The sequence below is a fragment of the Schistocerca piceifrons genome, chromosome 2 (genome assembly GCF_021461385.2).
Source record: "Schistocerca piceifrons isolate TAMUIC-IGC-003096 chromosome 2, iqSchPice1.1, whole genome shotgun sequence".
NCBI lineage: Eukaryota > Metazoa > Arthropoda > Insecta > Orthoptera > Acrididae > Schistocerca > Schistocerca piceifrons.
The window spans coordinates 656,194,783-656,219,148 of NC_060139.1; the positions used below are offsets into that span (position 1 = coordinate 656,194,783).

At 38.6% G+C, this 24,366-nt stretch overlaps 1 protein-coding gene across 1 annotated transcript; it reads left to right on the forward strand.

Moving 5' to 3' along the window:
- The first annotated feature begins 4,496 nt into the window (after nt 1–4,496).
- On the forward strand, nt 4,497–23,334 carry LOC124777217 (tubulin beta-1 chain-like). Its single transcript, XM_047252536.1, has 3 exons — nt 4,497–4,666; nt 4,895–5,359; nt 22,285–23,334. Exons 1-3 carry the CDS (start codon nt 4,610–4,612, stop codon nt 23,107–23,109), a joined length of 1,347 nt encoding a protein of 448 aa, XP_047108492.1. The 5' UTR covers nt 4,497–4,609; the 3' UTR covers nt 23,110–23,334.
- The last annotated feature ends 1,032 nt before the right edge of the window (nt 23,335–24,366 follow it).

Genomic DNA, 24,366 nt, shown 5'->3' on the forward strand with positions numbered 1-24,366 from the left:
AAATAATCGTATTAAAGAATATGCAAAGAACCATTACTAACCACGCAGTTTTCATTGAACAGATTGTAAAGCAATTTATCTCACATTTCCACGTACTTCATAATGAAACGAACACAAATATCCAAGAACTATTCCAAGGATGTGCACACTTAGGTTTAAACATTCCTTTGTAAAGGATTACTCATAGTTTATAAAATGGTAGAATTGATGCCCTTAATTTAAGAACAGCCTTAGAAATTAGTTTAAATGATTGTCTGAGCAGCGTACTACTACATCCAGAACAATTTTTACAGATCCTACTATCAATTGACGAAAGCTAGATGCAACATATACCATGATTTACCCTGTTAACTCTTACAATTTACATGCTTACTATAAGTTAACCACCACACACTCTTTAATGATTGAAATGCATTAACTGTTATTGTTTCTATTCCCATTGCTAGATAGAAGCATAATTTTGAAATGTATAAGATTTATACTTACCCTGTGAAATGGAGACAGGCAGGTATTCATGTAAAGTATGTACTGAGTGATTATCTACTGATAAGCAAGGATTGAAGGCATATCGTGTCCCTAAATGAAAATGATTTTCATATGTGTAAAGGTAGTCATACGTTAATTTGAATCTGCAGTGCTCTTAGACAGTAGAGTGTACAGCTGTGAGAAAGAATTGTTTATGAATCATCCATTTCTTAAACGATGTTCTGAAGGTATAACTCCACCCTTGATGTCACATTGTGATATTCGCTATTTTTGACTTCATTAAAACAGCAAATACGAGTAGTTAATACTTTCAGCCAGAAGGCAAATACTTGTTTGTAAATAATGATTAATGTATAATGAGGCGTCGCATGGCGACGGTGGAATTTTCTAAATAATGTAATTCGTCGTCTTTGGGCGGCAATATAAACAGAAAAATACAGATAGATATGCGATCCTTCACTATTTTGTTCGCTGGAGAACAAATGAACCCTTGAGCGCTAAAAAGACTTGTACTGTTTTTCTCAAGTAAGACGGACGCAGATTTGTGGCAGTCTGATCTAATTTTTTACTAAATGTATAAAAACGTGTTATGTCTAAGTTTGAGTGAAGTGTAAAGAACTGTTATAACTTACTGTGACGACGCACGAGCGACTCAAAGAAGACAATGGCCATATAAAAGAGCGCTCAATGGACATGATACGGCCATAAAAATCTACCATCATTGTAGTACTAAGCTTAAGGTACGATATATGTTTTAGTTTATAATAAATATTTGTTCTGGGAATACTGAATCATTTAGCAGTGCTCATTACTATCATCTCCTCAGTATTATTTTCATTTTAATTATGCATTTTGCTAAGATTACAGACACGGAGATCAGCAGTCCAATGTGCATGTTACATTGATAAAAAGAAAACTGTTTTATCGTCTTCTTGCATCAGCTTTAATATTTAATTTCCCTTTTGTGTGATGTTACAGTTGTTTTTGCGCCCTTAAGAACTTTCTGGTCCCTTAGGAAATTGTTTTGTCATAACAATAACTTCACAACCGGGTGTGATCGTATCTACGATCATGAAGTAATTAGAAAGACGATAATGCGATTTCTTAATCAATAGCACATTAGTTGTGACTGCCTCAAGCCATGCGAAACTGCAAGTAAAAACTAATCACATCTCATAATGCAATATTTTATGACAATGATCAATCCATGATTCTTACGCCAATTGTGATTGATAAAACAGTAAGCTAAATCTCAATTTCCAACTTTCCATTGAATAACAACATCACTTTTATTTTGTAACATCACAACATTTACATGTGAAAACTATGATACACCTTAGCAACAGGCAGATTCCATATTCCCAGATTTCCAGAAAGTGTTTCACATGGTGCCCCACTGCAGACTGTTACTAAGGGTCTGAGCATACAGAATGCATTCCTAGATGTGTGAATGGCTCGATGATTTTTCAAGTATTACAACCCAGTACATTGTCCTGATTGGCGAGTGTTCATCAGAGACAAAAGCATCGCCAGGAGTGCCCCAGTGGAGTGTTATACGACTGCTCTTATTTTCTCTACTCGTAAATGATCTGATGGATGTAGTGAGCACCAATTTTTTACTGTTTACTGCTGATGCAGTAGTACATGGGAAAGTATGGTCGATGAGTGAATGTATAAGAATTCAGGATAGCTTAGACAGAGTTTCTATTTGGTTTGAGGAACGACAGCTTGCTCTAGACATATAAAGATAGAAGTAAATGCAAATCAGTAGAAAAACAATTATGTGGTGTTTGAATAAAGTATTAGTGGTGTGCCACTTGACACAGACACATAAGTTAAATATCTAGGCATAACACTGCAAAGTTTTCTATTAAATTGAGCATTTATGTAGCTGCTTAAAGATAGGAACTGGAGATATGCCAACAATGCTTGTGACATTAATAAAAATGAAACATATTCGTTGATAAAGTCATTACCTAGTTTGAAAACTGTTTTTCTCTTAAATTAACGCAGATTAAATAGAAGTCTGTAACCAGACCATGGATTGCTCAAGGATTACAGCTATCTTGTAGGACAAAGAAGGAATCTGTATGTTCTATGCCGGATCAGCTCCAATGGTGGAGACAAACCATCACACGGGAAGATACAGAATATCAAAAAAATAACATAGACATTTAAGCAAACACACTAAGAGAAGTAGATAGCAAGATCCTAATCATACTAGACCCTTAACTGTATAAACGTATGTATATGTGAATCACTTTATTTCTGTTGTCCTTAAATTGTAATACCAAGTGTCTTGTTACATTAGTTTTTGATGGTGGCTGTGACCTGAAAGAACAGTAAAAGAAGACTTCTGAGTTCGCTATGGTTTCACCCTTTAAATCAGTGGTCATGGAACTACTGCTTGCAGGTCACATGCAGTCTCAATCAAGTATTCATGAAGCGCACAGTCCTCAGTCATTTATTATAATAACACGTATTTAACAATTAAATACTGAAACCGAAAACATCAACTAACTTGAAAAGGTTCTTAAGAGTATAGTTTTTCTGCTTCGTAGCCAAAAAAACAAAAATACTTACAGGAACAGTAATATTTTGACAGGTGTTAATTTAAATTGACATTGGTGAATTCGCCAGTGAGATAAGTAAAGCTGACCACTTACTTCAAGGACGGGTGAGTAAGTAGCGTAGTCACTGCGAAATTAGAGGATGTAATAAGGGTAATGTTTCTTCGTTTACCATCCACTACTCACAACTGATGAGCATGCCCAACTCGAACTGATCAGCTACATTGGTATACATTTCAAGCGGAAGTAACATGGATTCATGTATGTGCATTGTTGAGAGGGTCATCCTCAAATGTGTTACAAATTTGTAACAAGGAATATGAAATTAAATTAACACTTTTGTAATAAAACACAATAAGTAGAAGAAACATGTTATTAAAACCATTTGTGATTGTGTCTCATATTGTATAATGCATTTAAATATAACTACAATTTCTGTGACTCTTTAAGCTTCCCCAGCAGATATGATGTAAATAGTCTTTACGAGTTTGCCGCCGGATGATGTTGTGCAAATTCGACAATATAAACCTCAGAACAACAGTTTGACATCTTCAGGAGGTTCAACCTTGCTGGTGGCTGGGTATGACTGATGGTATCCGCACATCGACGCCGCTGTGTATAGAACACGCGTGCGAAGAATGTGCAGCCAAATGTTATTCACTAAAAGATCATACTAGACCAAAGTTATGACTAGTCAGTTCTCGAAAAATCTTGATTATCTCGTAATGATTTAATAGCAAATAATGCAGGGTTCCAGGCTGTCCTCAGTTGAAATCCCTGTTGATGAGATTATCAGCTGTACAGATATGTTTTGCTTCCTTAAAGATGCAATCCAAGAAAGATAATGCTGTGGATAAAACTTTCCTCTTTTCATCAATCGTGCATTGTCCTGTATTCAGACAGTGTTCTGGAACTGTCGACTTCTCTGATTGACACGTGTATGATGCTGATGTGCATCACATCTATCTTGTACTGTGTGACATGTGTGGCCTTGATATGGTGCCCCACATTGACAAGGAATGACATTGACCATGGAATGTCAGCACAGCAGCACCACCCTTAGCATAGTACTGAATGCAGAAGTGAGGTAGTAACATATCGTTTGTGATTAATATAGTTTTAAGATTTTATCAGAGTTTCAGGAACAAGTAATAAAAAGTTTAGTTAATGCGAAAGTTAATAGCGCAGAATCCACTACTATAAATTGTGTGAGCGCAGAAGCAACAGTTTCAGTTCTGGTACTAGCAGACTAGACACCATTCCCCCAATAACATCAGTGACAAAACTATCTGTCCGTGAAACTGTGACTTCAACGTCGTTTTTCGTTGTCGGTCTGCGCGACGCGTGCCATTTGAAATGCGTTGTGATTGTTCCGCCGTGTTTTCCGTGACAATCGACTTCCATCAAGCGGGCAAGATTTGTTTCGCTGTTGGCAACGCTGCACCACTTTGAACCATGTTGACGGTTGACCCTTATCCCGCATTCGAAATCTGTGTTTGCCAGGTGTTACTGGTGAGATAAAACGTGTGATTTTGAGTTGCAAATTATTCAATATGAGGGAAATTGTTCATATTCAGGCCGGGCAATGCGGCAACCAAATTGGAGCTAAGGTATCGTATAGTTTCCGTGCAAATTTGTTTCCAGTGAACAGTTAATTAGTTCATAGATGATTCCTACAATTAGAAGTTGGAACCAACGTGTGACATAACTTTAGTTAATCAAAAATATAGATTTTGTCATTGTTAAGAGCATAATTGCTTTCACATGCTTACTTTTTTATTTAAAACAATTACAAACTAGTCCATCGGTTTCATGTGGTAATGTTCAGAATTTTTCAGTTCTGGGAGATCATATCGGATGAACATGGTATTGACCCAACGGGTTCATACCATGGGGATTCAGATTTACAACTGGAACGAGCTGATGTATACTACAACCTTGCATCTGGTGGGAAATATGTCCCACGTGCGATTTTGGTTGACTTGGAGCCAGGGACAATGGATTCTGTACGTTCAGGACCCTTTGGCCAGCTTTTTCGACCAGACAACTTTGTTTTCGGACAAAGTGGAGCTGGAAATAACTGGGCGAAAGGCCATTACACAGAAGGTGCCGAACTTGTAGATTCAGTACTTGACGTGGTACGGAAAGAAGCCGAAAGCTGTGACTGTCTGCAAGGCTTTCAGCTTACACATTCGTTGGGTGGTGGCACCGGTTCAGGCATGGGCACATTGCTTATTTCAAAAATTCGTGAAGAATACCCCGATAGAATTATGAATACTTACTCAGTTGTGCCTTCACCGAAGGTGAGTTTATTAAAAATTTGAATTTGTTTGTATTTTAATACTAATTATTAGGTCTTGTTACAGTGAATGATTGCTAAGATATAGCTGGCATTGTGGTGTAATTGCGCTGTTATGTAAGCATTGTATTAATATGCAGGAAACAGGTGTGCAAGCAAATTTTTATTGAGTTTCAAATTGTGGAAGTATAAACAATGGCTCTTACCCTTTGTTGTGAATGGCTATCACGTGGGTAGAAGAGATTCAAATATGCTAATTACATGTGAAATACAATATTAGTTGACTTGTTTCTAATTAAATAATTCTTATTTACGAAATGTGTAAATACTTCTCGTAATCGTAAATGAGTGTCGAATGCAATATATGCGGTCTGTAGAAATGCTTTTCGGCTGAGGTAATATAGAGAGTTGGATGTTAGCTTGGGCACCATAGAATGGTTTCTCGCAGCATATTGGGCATTGCAGGTACACTAATACTTTTCGCCTTGAATGCTGAGCACTTTTTAAAATTGCCCCTTTTTAAATTTACTTCTCGTGAAGACATTTAGTATTTAATTATCTTTGTAAGTTTTACTATATGCTAGTCTTCATGTGCTCATGCTAAATATTTTTATGACTTTAGGACTGTGTCGAGCTTTATATCAGATTCTGTAATGTTTAAATAAACCACTCCTTTGTTACATGTTGAACCCCCAAGAAAAAAGTGTATTACTAATCACACTTTCAATGAGTGTTGGGTGCTGGGAGTGGATGTTTTCAGTAGCACATGGGCTTGAGACAAGCCCCACAACATCCTCTCAGTGTATCCAACTTACAGCTTATAAACTGAATCAATGTGTACCTGGCACTGCTTTGCAGAAGTGACAAGATAATTATTTGCTTCCAGGACCAGGTACCATAGTCCATAACAATTCAGGCAGTCCAGGAAAAAATGTTACTGTCACAGACGTGGATGTTACTAGATTTAGCGTATTTTAAAGTGAACTAAGTAAGGAACATATATTTTTTTTCCTCCAAAAAAACATCTGCTCCGAGATACAGCCCTGAAAAGTTCACACTGCACATACCATTTGGGAGATTTGAATTTTGGAAAAATTTTAAAATGCTGTATATCTGGAACAATTCTAGATATTTTGGTTTTTTAGTTGAAAGATAATTTTCTTTATGATTCCAAAGAGTCAGTTTTTACTGTCGCCTTTCGATTTTTTTATAATTTAGAGAATAAATTTTTCAAAAATGCCAGTCCAGAAAAATTTGACACTATTTCTGTTGATTAGTACATTGTAGTACTAAATTCTCAGTTAATGAGAGCTTCCACTATTAAGTTGAACAGGTTTTTATGAAAAATTGAAATTTTTGCCATGTGTAAAATCTGCTTTATTACTACATTATTACAAGTCTCATACTAATCATAGCCTAGCCATATTCAACACAATTTTAATTTTGAAAGATGAGTAAGAGACCCATTTTTTCAAGCACTTTAAATTGTTCCAAAATGTACGTGAAATGTCAAGAGTTAAGGGTTTCCATTTGTACAACTTCTGTGCAATCTGTTTTGTACTGAAGTTAGCCAGTCAACGTACTAAAAATATGTTCCACTGCTTCAGTATCCTTTAATATAGAGTGATGACTTCCCAAACCAATAGGGACTGGAACACTTAGTGTTCAAGACATTGTAAACAGGAAGTGAGCTCTGATGGCATTGTTGCTGTCCTTCAGCTAGAAACCTATATCCAGCAGTTGGTCCATGTGGTAGCATAAGGTTCGCTACAATTTCATTTAACTCATAACTGGTGCCTATAATCTCTGCAATCCACTTGTCACACTCATACTCGCATGTGTGTGTGTAAGATTTCACGACTCTCGTAAAATCCTCAGCAATCTGAATCACATCTTTATTTGGTCTGCAAAGATTGTTTTGGAGCATGGTGCTTCAGCAGGCCGCCTACATCACAAGGCCCATTTAGTAGCATTGTATACCCAGTCAGTAGGCACAAGCAACTACTCAATTCAAACAGCTGGTAACGATTTTTAAAATGACTAAGAGCATCAGAAATAATGACTTTCTATGCCTCTGTTTTCAGTTGAAGAATTTTATGCATTGATAACAGAGCATGTGCTGAGTCATGTCCTGTGTCATCACTTATAACTGTACCAATTGCAGTTTTGTTTTGAAAATATTTCATTCCTGGAAAAATTGAAAGCTGGTCATTACTCCGATGATACCCTTGTACTTGTTGTGGGAGAATTACAGACCAGTTCTCAGCAAGATTAACTAAACATTATTCTTCAGCCTGTACACACTTTCATGTGTGTAATGTGTTGTTGCAATTTCTTCAGATGCTGGTATGTTACTGCTTTCATGACCAGTCACGAAGTTCATCAATGAAACTGTCAAAGCCAACAGTTATCTTAATTACTTTATTTTCCTCCCATTCTGCATATGTAATTTCTGCAGAGATATCTGCTACGTATTCCAGGCAAAGTGTCTTTACAGACAGTGTTCCTTTTCCAGGGCAGTCTGAAACAAACAAGTATCTCGCTTTGTCACCACACAAATTTCAAAATTTGTGCAGTACACACATAAAGACATCTCTAGGTGGGTGTGGAACTACCCACTTAGGTCGTAGTGCATAAAATTTTGATTTTTCCAATATGTGAAGTTGTATATTTGCTCTTATAAATTGTAAAAGTTTCTTTAATACTGCAAGTCACATACGTCTTAACTTACACAACTTTTTGACCTTCAACTATTATAGTGTCTTTTTGTTGGCGCTCTGGCAAAAACAATCCCTATTTCAATTCCAGATAAATTGACTGCACTATTTGAACTTGAGCTGCTTCTACATGATCATAATAGGGATCTGGTCTTCCAAAGACTCTCCTTACAGACCTCGCATTTCTAAATTTATCTACCATGTACTTCAATACTCGGGTAATGTGGTTCAAAATGGTTTTATTTGAAAAGTCTCTGGAATAATAATTAAAACTTGCACCTTTTTACTGTATGATGCACAATATTAAACAGTCCTAGCTAGAGGTGCAAGAGTGCTTTGGTTCATTTTCTTCTGAAGATGGAATTTCTACTTTGAAAAGTGTTGTTAGTTTTCATGCATGTTCATCCATAGCTTTAGTAATTTCTCTGCGCCTTCTTGATGCATAGAGCTTAGGACTCGACTTCACTGACCACGGTTTCTTAACAGGCCTAACACTTAGCTCTGTAGTTGACTGATTCGGGGTATTTAATTCACCCTTTATTGATGCAAAATCTGCTTCATCTGCACCATGGGTGGCTTCATCTTGTTCAGATACTATCATTGTTGTTATTCTGTCAAAACTTTTAGAACACAAAAAATCGTCACTGGAACCATCTTCAGTTTGAAAAAGTCTTCAAATGAGAACACTTATTCCCAACCTGAACAAAGTGTTTTTTCCTTATATATCATTTTTTATGGATAAGGAAATATTCAGCACACTTAACTCTCCTGTGGCCCCAGTCAGAAGACTTTTCAGTCCTTTTCACAAAACACACTGCAATTGTCAGCTTGCAAATCCTCACGAAAACACAGAACTCACTGGAGTGTCTGATTTCTTAGAAGCCTCTCCAGTAAACAAATTAGTACTAAACAATAATACAGAAACCTGTAGTGAACAACCACAACAAAGAAACTGACAACAAAACTACAGCAAAGTGTGTCCACAGCTCGCAGTTGCGTTTTCTCTTCTCAAGCCCAGGGTTCTGGGTTGTTTCCCAGTGGGGTCAGGGATTTTTACCTGCCTCGAGGTGCCTGAGTGAGTGTTTGTGTTGTCCTCATCATTTCAACATCATTCATGAATGCGACGAGATTGTGATGAGCAAAGGTTGGGAATTTGTTCGGTTGCTGATAACCGTGCAGTTGAGCGCCCCACAAAGCAATCATCACAACAAAGTGTAAGAAATATCTGCATCGATGAAGGTGAAAAGAAATAACTGCAACAAAGACAATAGAAATAAACATTGTAACAAGGAAATTAGTTAGAAACAACTACAGTGAAGACATACAGTACCCTTGAAAGTTAAAGACAAATTTTGTAAAATAAAACCTGTCCAACTTAGAGGTGGAAGCTGTCCTTTACAGAGAAAATAGTACTACATGGTACTAATCAACAGATAGAAAACTTAAGCAGGAAAGAGCATTAAAATTAAAGAACAAGAATGTAATTTATATTGTGACTCATGTTACAAATTTGGGACATCCTGTTGCTAATGTTCATTTTAGATCAAAAGTGTCCTCAAACTATTAAGTCTGGATCTAGTTTTCATCACAGAAAATGCATATGAGGTTGGCACTCAAATGACAGTTGCAGATTTTAAAAAATATTTATACCATGTGAAACACTGTAATATATTGAAAAGAGCATGTGACTAAATGTTATGTGACTTGTTACTTGCTACTTATTGTCAGAAAAACTTCATGCAAGCAGAGAAATAAAAATGTTATTTGCCAAATAAGATAAACGTAACATTTCACTTTTTAACCATTATAAGAGCATGACATCTGGGAAAATAGTGTTAATTCAATGAGGACTGAAAATCACTTGCATTGACATCAGGTGGATCAATTTCCTTTATAATTTTGTCCTGTGTGAACAGATTTTCATCACATTTTGCACACCATTTCCAATAGTGACCAGCATGCTCCATTTCACTGATTAGTAAGAATTTCCAAAAATTGCATGTACTTCTCCAGCATAGAATTTACCATCCTGTTCTACTTTCTACCTGTCTCCAATTTTCACCCTTTCTCTAGTTCCTTCAGTGTGATCTGCAGCAGGGAAATTCTTTGAAGACTGCAGATATGTTTGTAGTACTCATTTCTTCTAACAAAAGCAGTGAATGATTTTTATGTTTCGTGCTGATGCTAAAGAAAATATTTGTGCCAGATTAAGTTTGTGATTTCTTGAATTTCATTAGTGGACATACGACAAACCTGCATAGTTGTGGTACTTGCAGCTGCCTGAGCAAAAGTTAATGCATCATCAACTATGAATTTTCACTTCGGCGAGAAACTGAATGCCACAGTAACACTGTGAAATTACTAACTTGTGCTTGTGCTCAATATGCAGTTTGCACCTCATCTTGATAAACAGAAATGTAATTTTCAGCAGTCAATATGCAGCAATGCAAACTCCTTATAATCTTGGCTGAGAACCATTTCCTTTTGCTGATAATAAGATGCAAGCTGAGATCTTTTGTATAGCGATGAACAAGAAACTGTGGAATTATGTAAATTTTGTATTTCACTATGAGCTGTAGAGTCTTCTTCTTTGACTTCAATAATGTTAGAATTGTTTTGTTCCATCTTCCAAATATACCATGATAAATTCACAATTTCCAGCTCATCAGTTTCATAAGCTTCTTTGAAATCTCTACCATTTTGACAATTTACTTTCATTCAGTCAACAAAGCTCACTGGATAGGTTGCTTATGATGGCTGATAACAATGTTGCTGTAAGCTGGAATATTATCATGTTTTCTATGAAGGCTGCTGATAGTATTTATGAAATTTTTGTGATATTACACAAACATACATTATGAGATAGTTTGCTGCTTACTTGAACATGTGGCCGTACCTCTGCAATCTGATTTCCCAATTTGAACTTCAGGGTGTTCCTGTTTGAATACCTCACGTGTTTCCTTCATGGACATAACTAAGTGATGAATGTGAACTGTCTTTTTTTCATTATTTTCTCTAATCACTATTATGTCCTTCCTGCTTGGTGATTCGCAACTGACGTCACGACTGTAGAAACTAGTTACCAAGTATCTACTTTCAGAACTGAGGTCTCAATTTTGTGTGCTACTGCCATGACTGGGTCTTTCAGACTTTCCATCTGATGAATTTCCACAAAAGTCCTGAACAGATCAAGAACAACTACAATTTTACATCGTGACGATGGCAAGCAACGATCAGCTATAGCCGTGGCTTTACCTAGAGCACTATGTGAAAAACTATCTTTACGATGTTGCTGATTTTTCATCTTACATTACGCTATGTTTTCTCTCTCCCCAGTTTCAGCTCTTCTTTCTTCTAATATGTCATAGTTTTAAGTTGACTCAATTGCAGAAACTTTTTTAATGCTTCTTTTGACTTTTTCTAGCTGCTTGCAGATGCTCCAACTTTCTGTTCTTTTAACATTAAGAAAAAGTCCAATTACGTGGCTGATGTTACATGTTTAATTTTCTATTTTCACAATATTGGTTCAAATTGGAAAATTTTTCGAAGTGATATTAGTTACGCTTACACACAAACAAGTAAAATACTGAACAAGATGAAGTTAGCTCTAACATTCCTCTTAATTTAATGAAAGTTCATGCTGTTGTATTATGTCATTTATCCTGACCTGTAATTTAACTACTTCAATTTTATACTATTTATGCAATACATTAGGGTATGTAACAGTAATAATGATATGCTAATTCTTACTTGCCAATTAGTTGAAATCAAGGTTCAAAAGCTCCAATAATTCCACTGCCATCACATGAAAAATGTATGGCCATATATAAATGGCTACAAATTATGGGGGGAACGCAATAATGAGCAACAAACATTGTTGCCATACAGGAAAAGGTCCAGCCTTTTCAAGCAACGTATGAGAAGTACTAAATTTTAAACTTTTTAAATTGTGTGTCCTACTTTACATGGCATATCCCTTAACATCAGAGACTGATGGTGACCCCACCCTGCCTGAAGTGATACGGATTATTCCAGGTACAGCCTCTTAAATCACTTCTGTGAATAATGGTTTGGTGCACAAGTTCATAGCATTTTTCCATAGGTTAAATACACACAACAGATACATGTGACAAACTTTGGTCATCAATAGTGTATTCTCCTTCACTATTTACAGGAGTCTACCAATGCTGGGGTAATGTGTCGATTCAGTGACTAGAAATCACAGTTTTGTGGCAGCTTGTCAAACTGTCCAGAGCATTTTCATTTGGAAAGGAACTTCCTTGAATGTTGTTTGATAGTGTGGAGAGGGTGAAATTTTCATTTGGAAAGGAACTTCCGTGATTGTTGGTTGATAGTGTGGACAGGGTGAAAATCTGAAGGCACAAGATCGGGTTAATAAGGTGCATGCAGAATGAATTCAGACTCTTCTCCTGTACAGTGTTTTTTGTCAGCCTGGCAGGAAGCAGGTAGCCATTGTCATGGAATTGCATAACTTCACACAGTCTTCCTGGCTGTTACTTTTGGATTGTGTGTGAAAGAAGTCTCAGTGGTAAATGATACAGGTCAGCAACAATGGTTCCACCTCAGGGAAGAAATTCTTAGTAAACAAAACTGTCGCTGTTCCACCAGGAACCCATTTCTCATCACCAGTAACAGTACAGGGTAGGAATCATAGGTGTTAACAAGCTGATTGATGACAAGCAAGCAGCGATGCCACTTACTGAATTTTGGGATTTCGGCGTAGATTATGAGAAACGCATACACCCAATTTTTGAATGCGTTGCATGCAACTGTTACATCCCCCTGTGGGCCTGGGGGTTAGAATAGGGTCAGTCTCCCCTTCTTTGTATGCGAATGACTTCTGCAGTTCATATTGCTCCTCCAGTACTAGTGTTCCTGAGCGGCACCTACAAGGAACCATTCACAAGACAGTCGTGGGCTCTAGCCCATGGCTTCCAGTTTCCAGCTGCAAAGTTGTGTGTCGCAGACGTCTGTTGGCGTTGTACCGTTCGTCTGGAACCGGAACTTTATCTTAATGACGATCCAGTCACTGTAGTGGAGACATATTGATTCTTTGGACTGCTTTTTGACACCCGATTGACGTACCTCACCTTCGTAAGCTTAAGTGGAAGTGCTGGCGGTACCTCAGTGCCCACCGCTGCCTGAGCAACACCAACTGGGGTGCAGATCGCTCTACACTGCTGCAGCTCTACAGAGCCCTTGTTCAATCCCGCATTGACTATGGGAGTTGGTTTACAGTTCGGCGGTGCCCTCAGCATTGCGTTTACTCTACCCAATGCACCACTGTGAAGGTAGCCTAGTGATGGGAGCTTTTAGAAAGAGTCCAGTGTCCTGGTGGATACTGGAGTCCCTCCATTGCGGATACGACATGCACAACTGCTTGCCAGTTAAGTTGAAAACATTTGTAGTTCTGAGCATCCAAATTACTCTCTCTCTTTCCCCACCCGCTGCAGTTCATCTCCCGCATCAGTGGCTCAGGTCAGGGCTCGCAATTGCAGTTCGCGTGCAACCCCTTCTCTCCGAACTGGGGTCCTTCCCTTTACCACCTGTACTTGAGGTCCATTCAAGTACACCTCGATGGTGTACACCTTGGCCAAAGCTTCGTCTGGACCTTTTGCGTGGCTCTAAGGACTCTGTTAATCCCGCTGCTCTCGGATGTCACTTCCTCTCGATTACTGATGTGTTCCGGGGCTCTGAAGTTGCTTACACAGACGGCTCGATGGCTGATGGTAATGTTGGCTTCACCTATGTCCACAGAGGCCGTATTGAACAGCATTCCTTGCACGCTGGCTGCAGTCTATTCACGGCTGAGCTTGTGACCATATCTCGTGCACTTCAGTGCATATGTCCCTGTTCTGATGAGTCGTTTCTTCTCTGTTCTGACTCCCTGAGCGGCTTACAAGCTATCGACCAGTGCCACCCTTGCTGTCAGTTTGGTAGTAAACATACAGGAGTTTATTGGAACGGTCCTGTCATTCAGTAGTGTTTGTGTTGCCCCCAGGACACGTTGGAATCCCAGGCAATGAACTGCTGACAGGCAGGCCAAACAGGCTATGTGTAAACTGCTCCTGGAGATAGGAATCTCTGAAACTGACCTGCCTTCTGTCTTACGCTGCAAGGTTTTGGGCTTTGGGAGATAGTGGCATAACAGTATGCACAACAAACTTCGTGTCATTAAGGAGACTGCGAATGTGTGGCAGTCTTCCCTGCGGGCTTCTTGCAGGGAATCAGTTGTCACATTAGCCATACGTGGCTCGCACATGGTTACCTCCTCCATCGTGAGGACCCACCTTTGTGTCGCTGTGGCTCCCAAATAACAGTTGTCCACCTCTTGCTGGACTGCCCACTTCTAGCCACTCTGCAGCGGCGTTTTAACTTTCCCAGCACCCTACCTTCGGTGTTGGGTGGCAGTGCATCAACAGCAACTTTAGTTTTGTTTTATTTGTTAGGGTGAGTTTTATCATTGGATAGGAGTTTTAGTGCATGTCCTTTGTCCATGTGTGTCCTCCACGCTAGGATTTTTAGAGTGGAGGTTTTAATGTGTTGCAGAGTGGTGGGCTGCTCCTTTTTTTATTCTCATGGTCAGCCAGCCATGGTAATCTGCCTTCTTGTTTTTAATCTCTTCTTCCTGTTTCTGTGGTTTTCTTATTCTGTTTTGTTCATTGTAGTGTTTGTTTTTCTGTCGTTATAGTTTTTCCTTTCTCCTGTTATTGTGCCATACCTTTTTGTTTTCTTCTTTCCCTTGGTAATGGTTCTGCTGGGAACAAGGGACCAATGACCTCACAGTTTGGTCCCCCCCTCCCCTTTTGAATCAACCAATCAGCTATTGCATGGAGGTAGAATGATCAGTTTTTTGCATATGCCAGTTATCAGGTGCACTGATGTGGATCATTGTGGATTAATGCATTTAAATTATCTACATCAAACCTTGAAGGTCTTCCTGAATTTGGAAGTTACTGATGCCAAAATCATTCTCCTCAGAATGAGAAAATTGTTTCCTTGCTGTGCTGTCCAGTGGCATCCCCATACACAGCACAAATGTTTGTCTGTCTCCACTGCTGTCATTGTTAGATTGATGTCAAACAGATGAATGTCGGAGATGTTCAGATTTCTCCACGTGACACACCATTTTCCAGGGCCTGCAGCTCCAATACTATCTCCAAATGGCAATATGTGAACTCAAAGAGCAACGGTGAACTACAAATAAAAAATGATAATGGATAAATAAACTGATAGCAATAGGTGTACCAACTTAAAAGGCAAAAATATTAGAAACTTGTGCACAACCTTATTACATTAAGTCACTACACACACCACCACATGTGGATCAACAATACATTCACAGAAGCTGCTTATTGTTATGGTGCACAATACTTATGTAGCTACTTCTAGTAAGGTTAGTTGTGAGTAAATGTTCCGGAGCAGCACAAAGTTGGCTGATGCGGACGATCATAGGGGCCAAGTAAAAATGCACTGTCAGTACTTTTTTGCATAATGACTTTGGTTTTGTTGTTGCATAAGTTTAAATTCATTATTATACATTGTGATTTGTAAATCCCATTATGAAGAAAATTGATGTCAAAACTGTTGCACAGGAATGGGTCTTTGAAATTAATTACCCTCTGATTAGTTAATATGTGAATTTAATATTTTACCATCTGCATGTGAGTTTCTTTGTGTCTTCACTGTTTCTGTGTAGTTGCATTTTTTAGTCTTGTTATGTGCATAAATGCCAACTTAAGATTGTGTAACAACTTCTTCCACTGACTCCTCCATCTCCATCCCTTTACATCAGAGATCCATATTAATCACCGTTGATGCCACTTCTCTATACACACGTCCCTCATGCCCTTAGCTTTGCTAGCAGCAATCATTCTCTTCCTACAACCTTCGGACCCTAAACCCACAATCTCATCCCTCACACTTCTTCCCAACTACATTGTTTGAGAGGGAGGTTTATAAACAAATGTGGCACAGCCATTGGCATCTGAATGGCATCTTGGGCCTCTAGAAGAAATCTCGCTAGCCTCCCCAAACCTCTTGTCTGATTCAGACTACTGGATATCTTCATGATCTGGACTTAGAGCTGAGACAGTCTATCCTTATCTCTCCACAGCCTCAGGACCTCCCTTGTTTGATTGTGCCACTTTCCTGGACATTGACCTCCACCTCTGAGGGTTACATCCACACCCCTGTCCATATTGTACCCATGTACCACCAACAGTACCTGGATGCCCAGTATGCTCAACAGGGCCTTCAGACAGGCACTACTACCCAAACCTAGTCTGCAAACAATTTCCTTTGTGGTATCTTCACACACACACACACACACACACACACACACACACACACACACACACACACACACACACACACACACACACACACACCCCTGTTATCCTCCCACCACTCCCAAGAATTGACTACTGTCATACTTCAGAATGACATACATTCTATCCATGATCCTTACAATTTCTAAAGTGGTATTTAGTTGCAACCTAGGGTATATATCATCCGGGTCCATCCCTACGCCTCTCTAAAGCCGTCGGCACACGGACTGTGCTGTCGAGCGTTGAGTGTGCCAAGTTCAACGTGCTGCTGAACGCCCAGGAACGATGAGACTTGGGCATACGGTACGTGGACCCCAACGTGGTATACGCGATAGCAACGCACTCCAGCGACAGTTCAGTGATGTTTCTAGTTAATAAATCACACTGTTTACTCAACAAGCGCGCGTAAAATTCCCACGTTAGCTCTATTAAAATGCACATTTCTTCCATCGTCCATGAAAAGGTAAGTACCATGTTCCATCAGTAAGGACACAGGCTTATAAAAGTTCCATTACAAACAGTAAAGTACAAATTTGGAATACTTCTCCGCATAAGATAAACATTATTTAATCATTCCTGCATTTTAGTGAAACATAAAGGTCAGTCTTACTTGATCACTGTTCCTACCCAGTAGCAGAATCTTTGCAACATGTGAATTACGAAGTGTAAAAGGAGCAAAATATCTTCATACAAGTAGTGCAAGCTGTCTTTTAGATTAAGCCAATTGAACAGTCACCCCTCAAAGAAAGGTGAACTTATATTTACATAACATCAAACATTATAGTCTGTACTTATATTAAACTAATAATAAAATATGAGAACCTAATAACAATGCGAATGTTAGGAGAAAAAAATTGGTTGTCAGGACGCGAACCACTGCCCCCAACAAAAATACTTATTATTGGATAGTGATGCTATTCATTACGCTAAACCAACATCACGCCTTTCGTAACTAATTATGGAATCTTAATGCTTGCTAAAAACCTTAATCGTAGATATGTTACTAACTGAAATTTAATTATAACAAACTGTACCAAGAACAATGCGTTTTGGGTGGATCTTCAGTGTGTCGCTGCCTTCAAGGCCTTCAAATAGCCTACTCTCATTATACGCAAGTTATAATAATTCTTTTGCCACAAATGATGTTTCTCATTATTTTATTGGAACAAATCACACAGTTAACGGGTTTTGCGGTGATTCTCAATTTGCTGGTGCTCGGAACAGCATATATACATACAGGCTTGAAATGAATGCCAATATGGTGCCTCACAACTCTGTACTGAAAGGAGATGGCGTGCTTGTGACGTAGGTGGCGTTGTGCCATCTCATTAGTCAACGCTCAGGCGCATGCTCAGAATGACATGCCAGATATTGCACTGCACGTTCGGAAAGACTCCCGAGCGTGCTGTTCCACACTGACGTCTGAAACTCTGCACACTCAACGTTCGGATGCATGGTCTGTGTGCCGACGGCTTAAGCCCCTTGTCAGAGGGAACATATCCATGTGGAAGATGCAGATGCATGACCTGCCTGGCTCACACAGTTAGCATTACTTCAGTCTTGTCACAGACTTATCCTAGCCCATTAGAGACATGGAAATGGCTGGGTCATTTATTGACTTTTCTGAAATCACTGCACAGCTTTTATGTTAGTATAACAACCAACCACCTGTCAACCAGAATGAATGACAACTGCCAAACTGTGGCTAATAAGAGTTGACCAGCCAGTGGCACAAGTTGTAGCAGAGCATAACAGGCTTGACTTCAGTGGCTGCTCCATAAACTTGGCTATCTGTATCCCCCTCCACCACTAATGCCTGTGAACTAAACAGAGGGGAGTTGCTTAAACCACTGTTCTCCCATACCCTTCACACAACAATTTTCCTTTCTTCTGCCCTGTCAGAGCCTCTTGGTCCACATTCATGTCACCACTGTGCTCCTTACACCAATGGCTCTAGTACCTGTCACATGCCTAGCCTGTGCACCCTCCAGCCTTCTGTCCCCACACTCTTAGCTAGCAACTCTCTCTCTCTCTCTCTCTCTCTCTCTCTCTCTCTCTCTCTCTCTCTCTCTACCCCCTCCCTCCCCTTATCCCTCCCCAACCTAGCTCATCAGCTGTATCATGTAATACAATTTTCTTTACTCCTGAATTGTTTACATTCTACCACAACTTTCCTACAACATTTATACCTCTTTTCCTGGTCCAGTTGCACGGTTGCCACAAGTTCTGGAAATCAGGAAATATTAAAGGGAGTTAGAACGGATTTTTTTTCACATTTTGAGATTATCTCATTATATAATTTGCAATTTTCTGAATAAAATGTTTTGTATCCATTACTGCAGGATTTAATAAAATTGGTAATTTTTTATACAAAGGCTGTGCATAGCTGTGTTATCAAGGTCATGTCCATAATAGGATGGGTACCATGTTGAAGTTGAAACAAAGTTTGAGAGACAAGAAATTTTCTTGTGGTGTAACCATAAGAGGCAGGCTGACAGACAAAATGATTGATGAACTACAGCAGTTTTATGGGATGGCCATTAGAAATAATACTGTGCATTTGTTGAAAATAAAGCAGGCAGTATGGGCTACCTTCTTCCACATGCTGTCAACTGATGAAAAACCAGTACATCACCTTTGCCCTCCTGGACCTGTTTCGTGGTGCAATTACCACAATGCCCAGTACTCAAAAGTTCATACAGCCATAAACATTCCATCCAAGCAGCAGTCATGGATATCACAAAGCTATTTACAGAGAGCTGGCAAATCCTGAATTACTGAAGTGTGTGCATGGACAGACTACAAATTCCAATGAGTTGTTCAATAATCTTTGGTGGACTAGCTTACCAAAAAATCTTTTTGTTTGAAAGAAGACACTAAAGTGGGGCTCAGTGATGCTGTTATTGCTTTCATTGATGGCAACACTGGTAGGGTGAAAGTGCTGCAGCATATGGGAATTAATCCTGGATCAAACTTCAGAACAGATGGACAAGCTTTGCATTGATAAAGCTGAGTATGCAGCACAGTTGGCCACTAAGAAGTCCATAAAGAAGAAACTTCTAAAAAGATAGAGGATGACATACAGTATGGTGCAGGGTGACCAAAAATAAAAAAAAATTAAGCATATATTGAGTTAAGTCTTTTGAAACTTTAGGAGCCATTCCTAAAAATTTATATTTTCTGTTCCATTTTTCCTTAAATCTCATAAATCACTTTGAGTATTCACATTTTCAGGGAGTAATAACATACATATCCTGAGTCTACTGAACATAAAAGAACATAATGTTATGAATAATTAAAATTATTTAGGATACTGTACAAAAAAGTACACAAAATATTAACTGTGTAATTAAAAAATTGTATTTCCAAAAGCAGTGGCTAAAGTGCAATTATTGTAGTTCAGTGGACTCACAACATACAGTTTAATGTCCTGTAAAAGTTTCATGTCGATGGCTACAGTGGTTCCTGAAATACTGGGAAGCCAAGTCAATAAATTTAACATTGTTGGGCAAGGGCTTTCAAACTCCCCTTAAATGTATCGGGGTAATTTGAAGAAAAAATACTGGAAAATCTCGTTTTTGTCTCAAAAGCATGAAATTGTTTTGAGATGTCTAGCTTTGTTGCTGGTTGGGTGCAGCAGAGTATGTGCACCACTTCCCTACTCACTCATTCTTACTGCTTCTCCCCTTTCCACCCCTCCCTTCAGCATGCAGGCAGTGCTGCCACCAGTACTTACTGTTAGCTTAGCAGCTGCCAATGAGAGGCAGGGAGGTGTGAGGAGTGATTAGTTTCGATCTGATTCTCGGAGCTTGTTGAGGCAGCTGCCAGAGACAATGGCAAAGTGTGCATGATTGAGTAATTGTGTGAATGTGTGCGTGCTCTCATTTTCTTACAAAGCCCATGGCCGAGGATTTAGTTGAGTGTGATTGTCTGTGGCTCAGCGATCATCTTTATGGTGAGTTGCTACCTATCCTCATTGATTCTTAGAGTATTTGCACAAGTTATCTGTTGCATGGGTGATCACTGCAGTCTAATTTCAACATGGTGTCTGTGACATGAGTGGACTTCCATGACAGGCCAAAACTGCAGGCCATTTCTGTGGGTGTGTGTAATGGATCGGGCCTGCCTGTCTGAAGGCCGTAGTTCCCCACTAATGTGCAGGCCCATTCTGTCGGATCTAGTGTCAGTGATCTGCCTGCAGGCTGGGTCTGTCTGTGTGGTGTAATTTGTCAGATTTTCATGGTTTATCCATGGGCCCAGAACTGCGGTGCTTCTGAGCAGGCCAGAGGCCACGGTTGATGAATTTAAGGAATTGTAACTGTCTCATCACAAGTATGTTGTACAGTGCGGCATTTTATGTATTCTAGGATTTTTTGGCACTTCGAAAGTAGTTTATGTATTACCAAGTATAGATAAGAAGAAAATTGTGGCAGTCACTGTCAGTTTGTATACTGTGTACTCGTCTATTTCTTGAAAGAAAAATCACACAATACTTGTAGAATAATAAACATAATACAGTGGGTAATAAGACAAACATACTTGAACATTCATCTCACACAATTTTCAATAAATGATTAATAAATTGTCCAGTATGGAGGTCCACAGCAAAATTTTGCTTGCCAGCAACCACTCATTTTTAACTTTATATATTAATGTACTAGACAATGTGTTTCTGACTTTCCACCTAAGTGTTTTTCTTGTGAACCTCTGGAGGTGGCCACAAATGACTGCAGTTTCTGGCTGCTGCTGTCACATGTAAATAGATTTGATATAAATTGATCCTACCCTAAAAATCCACTGAAAGTGGTGTTAAACAACCAGTGGCACAAGCTGCCCCTTGTACAAGCAAGCCAAGAAGTCATCACATGTGATACTAAAAAGTAACCTTTATTTCAATTTTTAGTAACTTGTCAGCATTATGGAAATCAAGCAGTGCGAATTTTTGGGACAATGAAAAGTGTTAAAGCAAGAATACCAATTTTTACAGTTATCTGTATCTTTTTACTACTTTGCAAGTGTGGCTTTGATTTGATGGCTTGCTTCAACATATCGACCACCAGTAGATGAGTGGTGATGAAAAAATCATTTCAAGATACTGTGTAAAGTCTTGTCCTTTTATATACACATTTATACTAATCACTTGGTGATATTAAAGGCCTTAAACTATCAGTAATTGTGACCTTTTAACCCTCCTACTTGCAGGATTTTTTTTCTCACTGAGTACCACTGGGTTACATTAAACAACTACAATGTATATATTATGTTCATTCATTAAAATGCAGCTAGTATATCTGGTGTAAATTATTTGATGTCTGTAGGCAGATATACTAGCTGCATTTTAATGAACGAACATAAGACAGGCAGACACCAAGTAATTTACACCAGATATACGAATTGCATTTTAATGAAGAAACATAAAACATACATTGTAGTGCAATGTAACAATGATTTTATTTCCATAAGTATTACTTTCAAGAAACAAATGAATGTAAGTTGGGGTCGTATTGGCCCCAGTGGTACATAGTACAAAATATCATGAATAAATTTTAATGTGTTGTAAATATAAAATTCTAATAAACATTGGATACATATTTTGAAGAAAAATTGCCTTTGATAACAAGGTAGGAACTCTTTCATTGTACTTACAGGGTCACATTGGCCCCAGTTGTAATGAGGGTTAAGAACTGTGCTTCATTGGGTGACACGACACATAGTTGATGTACTTTCTACTTGTAGCTTATTGTGAACCTTTTTGTGTAGAAATACCTTTAGCATTACACTGAGGTGGTTTGTTTTGCATTGATGTAGATGTATTAATTGGCATTTAATATAGTTATATCTATTGTTGGTAAATGTTTCAGGTTTCTGATACAGTTGTGGAACCATACAATGCCACGTTGTCAGTACATCAGTTAGTGGAAAATACTGATGAAACATACTGTATTGACAACGAAGCCCTGTATGACATCTGCTTTCGAACACTGAAGCTGGCAGAACCAACTTATGGTGATCTGAATCACCTTGTCTCCTTAACGATGTCTGGTGTTACGACGTGTCTCAGGTTTCCAGGACAGTTGAATGCGGACTTGCGCAAATTAGCAGTTAATATGGTTCCTTTCCCACGCCTGCATTTCTTCATGCCTGGGTTTGCCCCACTGACGGCTCGTGGCAGTCAGCAGTATAGAGCCCTCACTGTTCCAGAGCTTACGCAACAGATGTTCGATGCTAAGAACATGATGGCAGCTTGTGATCCTCGCCATGGTCGATACTTGACTGTTGCAGCTATCTTCAGAGGTAGAATGTCCATGAAAGAAGTGGATGAGCAGATGCTAAACATCCAAAACAAAAACAGCAGCTACTTTGTAGAATGGATCCCAAATAATGTTAAAACTGCAGTGTGTGACATTCCACCCCGTGGGCTCAAAATGTCTGCTACGTTCATTGGAAATTCTACTGCTATTCAGGAGCTCTTCAAGCGCATATCTGAGCAGTTTACTGCTATGTTCCGCCGTAAAGCTTTCCTTCATTGGTATACTGGAGAGGGGATGGATGAAATGGAGTTTACTGAAGCAGAGTCGAATATGAATGACTTGGTGTCGGAGTACCAACAATATCAGGAAGCTACTGCAGATGAAGATGTTGAATTTGATGATGAACAAGAGGAAGAAATTGAAGATGAAAAGTAGTGGGACATTGTTCTATTTTTGGCTGTACATAATGTAATTAAAGCAGCTGGTGAATTTGACATTCCAGCTTTTTGTAAAGATTTCTACAGAACCTTTTTATAATCTGCAGTTATTTTATGACTTTTGTATCAATTTATACACTCGTCTTGTAATACAAATAAATATTTCTGTAAGAAGCTATCTTTCACGTGGGCCTTGTGGTTTAATAAAGGTTATTTCAATCTACCTGTGAAATGTTTAATACAGTTTAATTAAACATTCTCTATTAACAGATGAAAGTGTTTTAAGGCCATTAGTGGAAATGAAATAATTATGCAGTAGGTTGAAAGAATAGAAAGTAAGTTCCTGTTACAATGTGCTGTCTGATAGAGGAGGAGATGAAGAACTGCAATTTTAGCATGTGACCTACAGGTGTATATAGTCCAGTGAATTGTTGGAGTGATACAGCTTATGTTTTGTATAGATACTCTTTAACTTCAGGAAATAGTTTAATATATGTTCTCCAAAGTTCAGGCAAAAAATATAATTTGAGAAAGATGGACCTAGGGAAATGGAGATACGTATAGCAGTTTGTTGTTTGGACCTCGATTTTTGTCTCTGTTTCCTGACTTTATGCAAAAGATTAAGAGATTCATTATCCTTTCTGCTACTGCAGTTATGGTTCTTAGGTTTGAATTCACAGAACTTGCTTCAGAAACTGACTGAACATGTTACTTCTACGAAGAGTGCCACTGTGGTACTTAAATTTCTTTTGGTTGCAGAAGCTGTAGCACTTCAAATAATCAAACTTCACCTTGTATGCTGATTACATAATCATACTTAAAGGTTTTGGACCCTGAGCTTCCCATAAAAATGTGCAAATAATCACAACATTGGAACAGCTGGAAGAATAGGGCCTAGTAAGACAATGCCACACTTGTGTTCAATATTAGAAATTTTGCCTCTTATTCATATAATTATGCAGTGTATTAGTTACTATTGTTCTTTCTTAAGGAAGTGTGAAAGTTCGGCGTTTACTCTCTTCAAATTTTCTGGAAAAGCTTCATACATAACATTTATTTTTATGGGTAAAAGTAATGAACGTTGTTAAGGAACTGTTCCCGTATGTTTGAGATTTGCGAATGAAATTATAGTTGTCAGACAGAAAGATTTGGAAGATGCATAGAGTTTAAGAAGTCTTGAAAAGCAGGTCTAAGTGAACATAAAAAAGCATGAGTGTATACTTAGACTAAATTACTCTGTGATAGATTGCAGTGG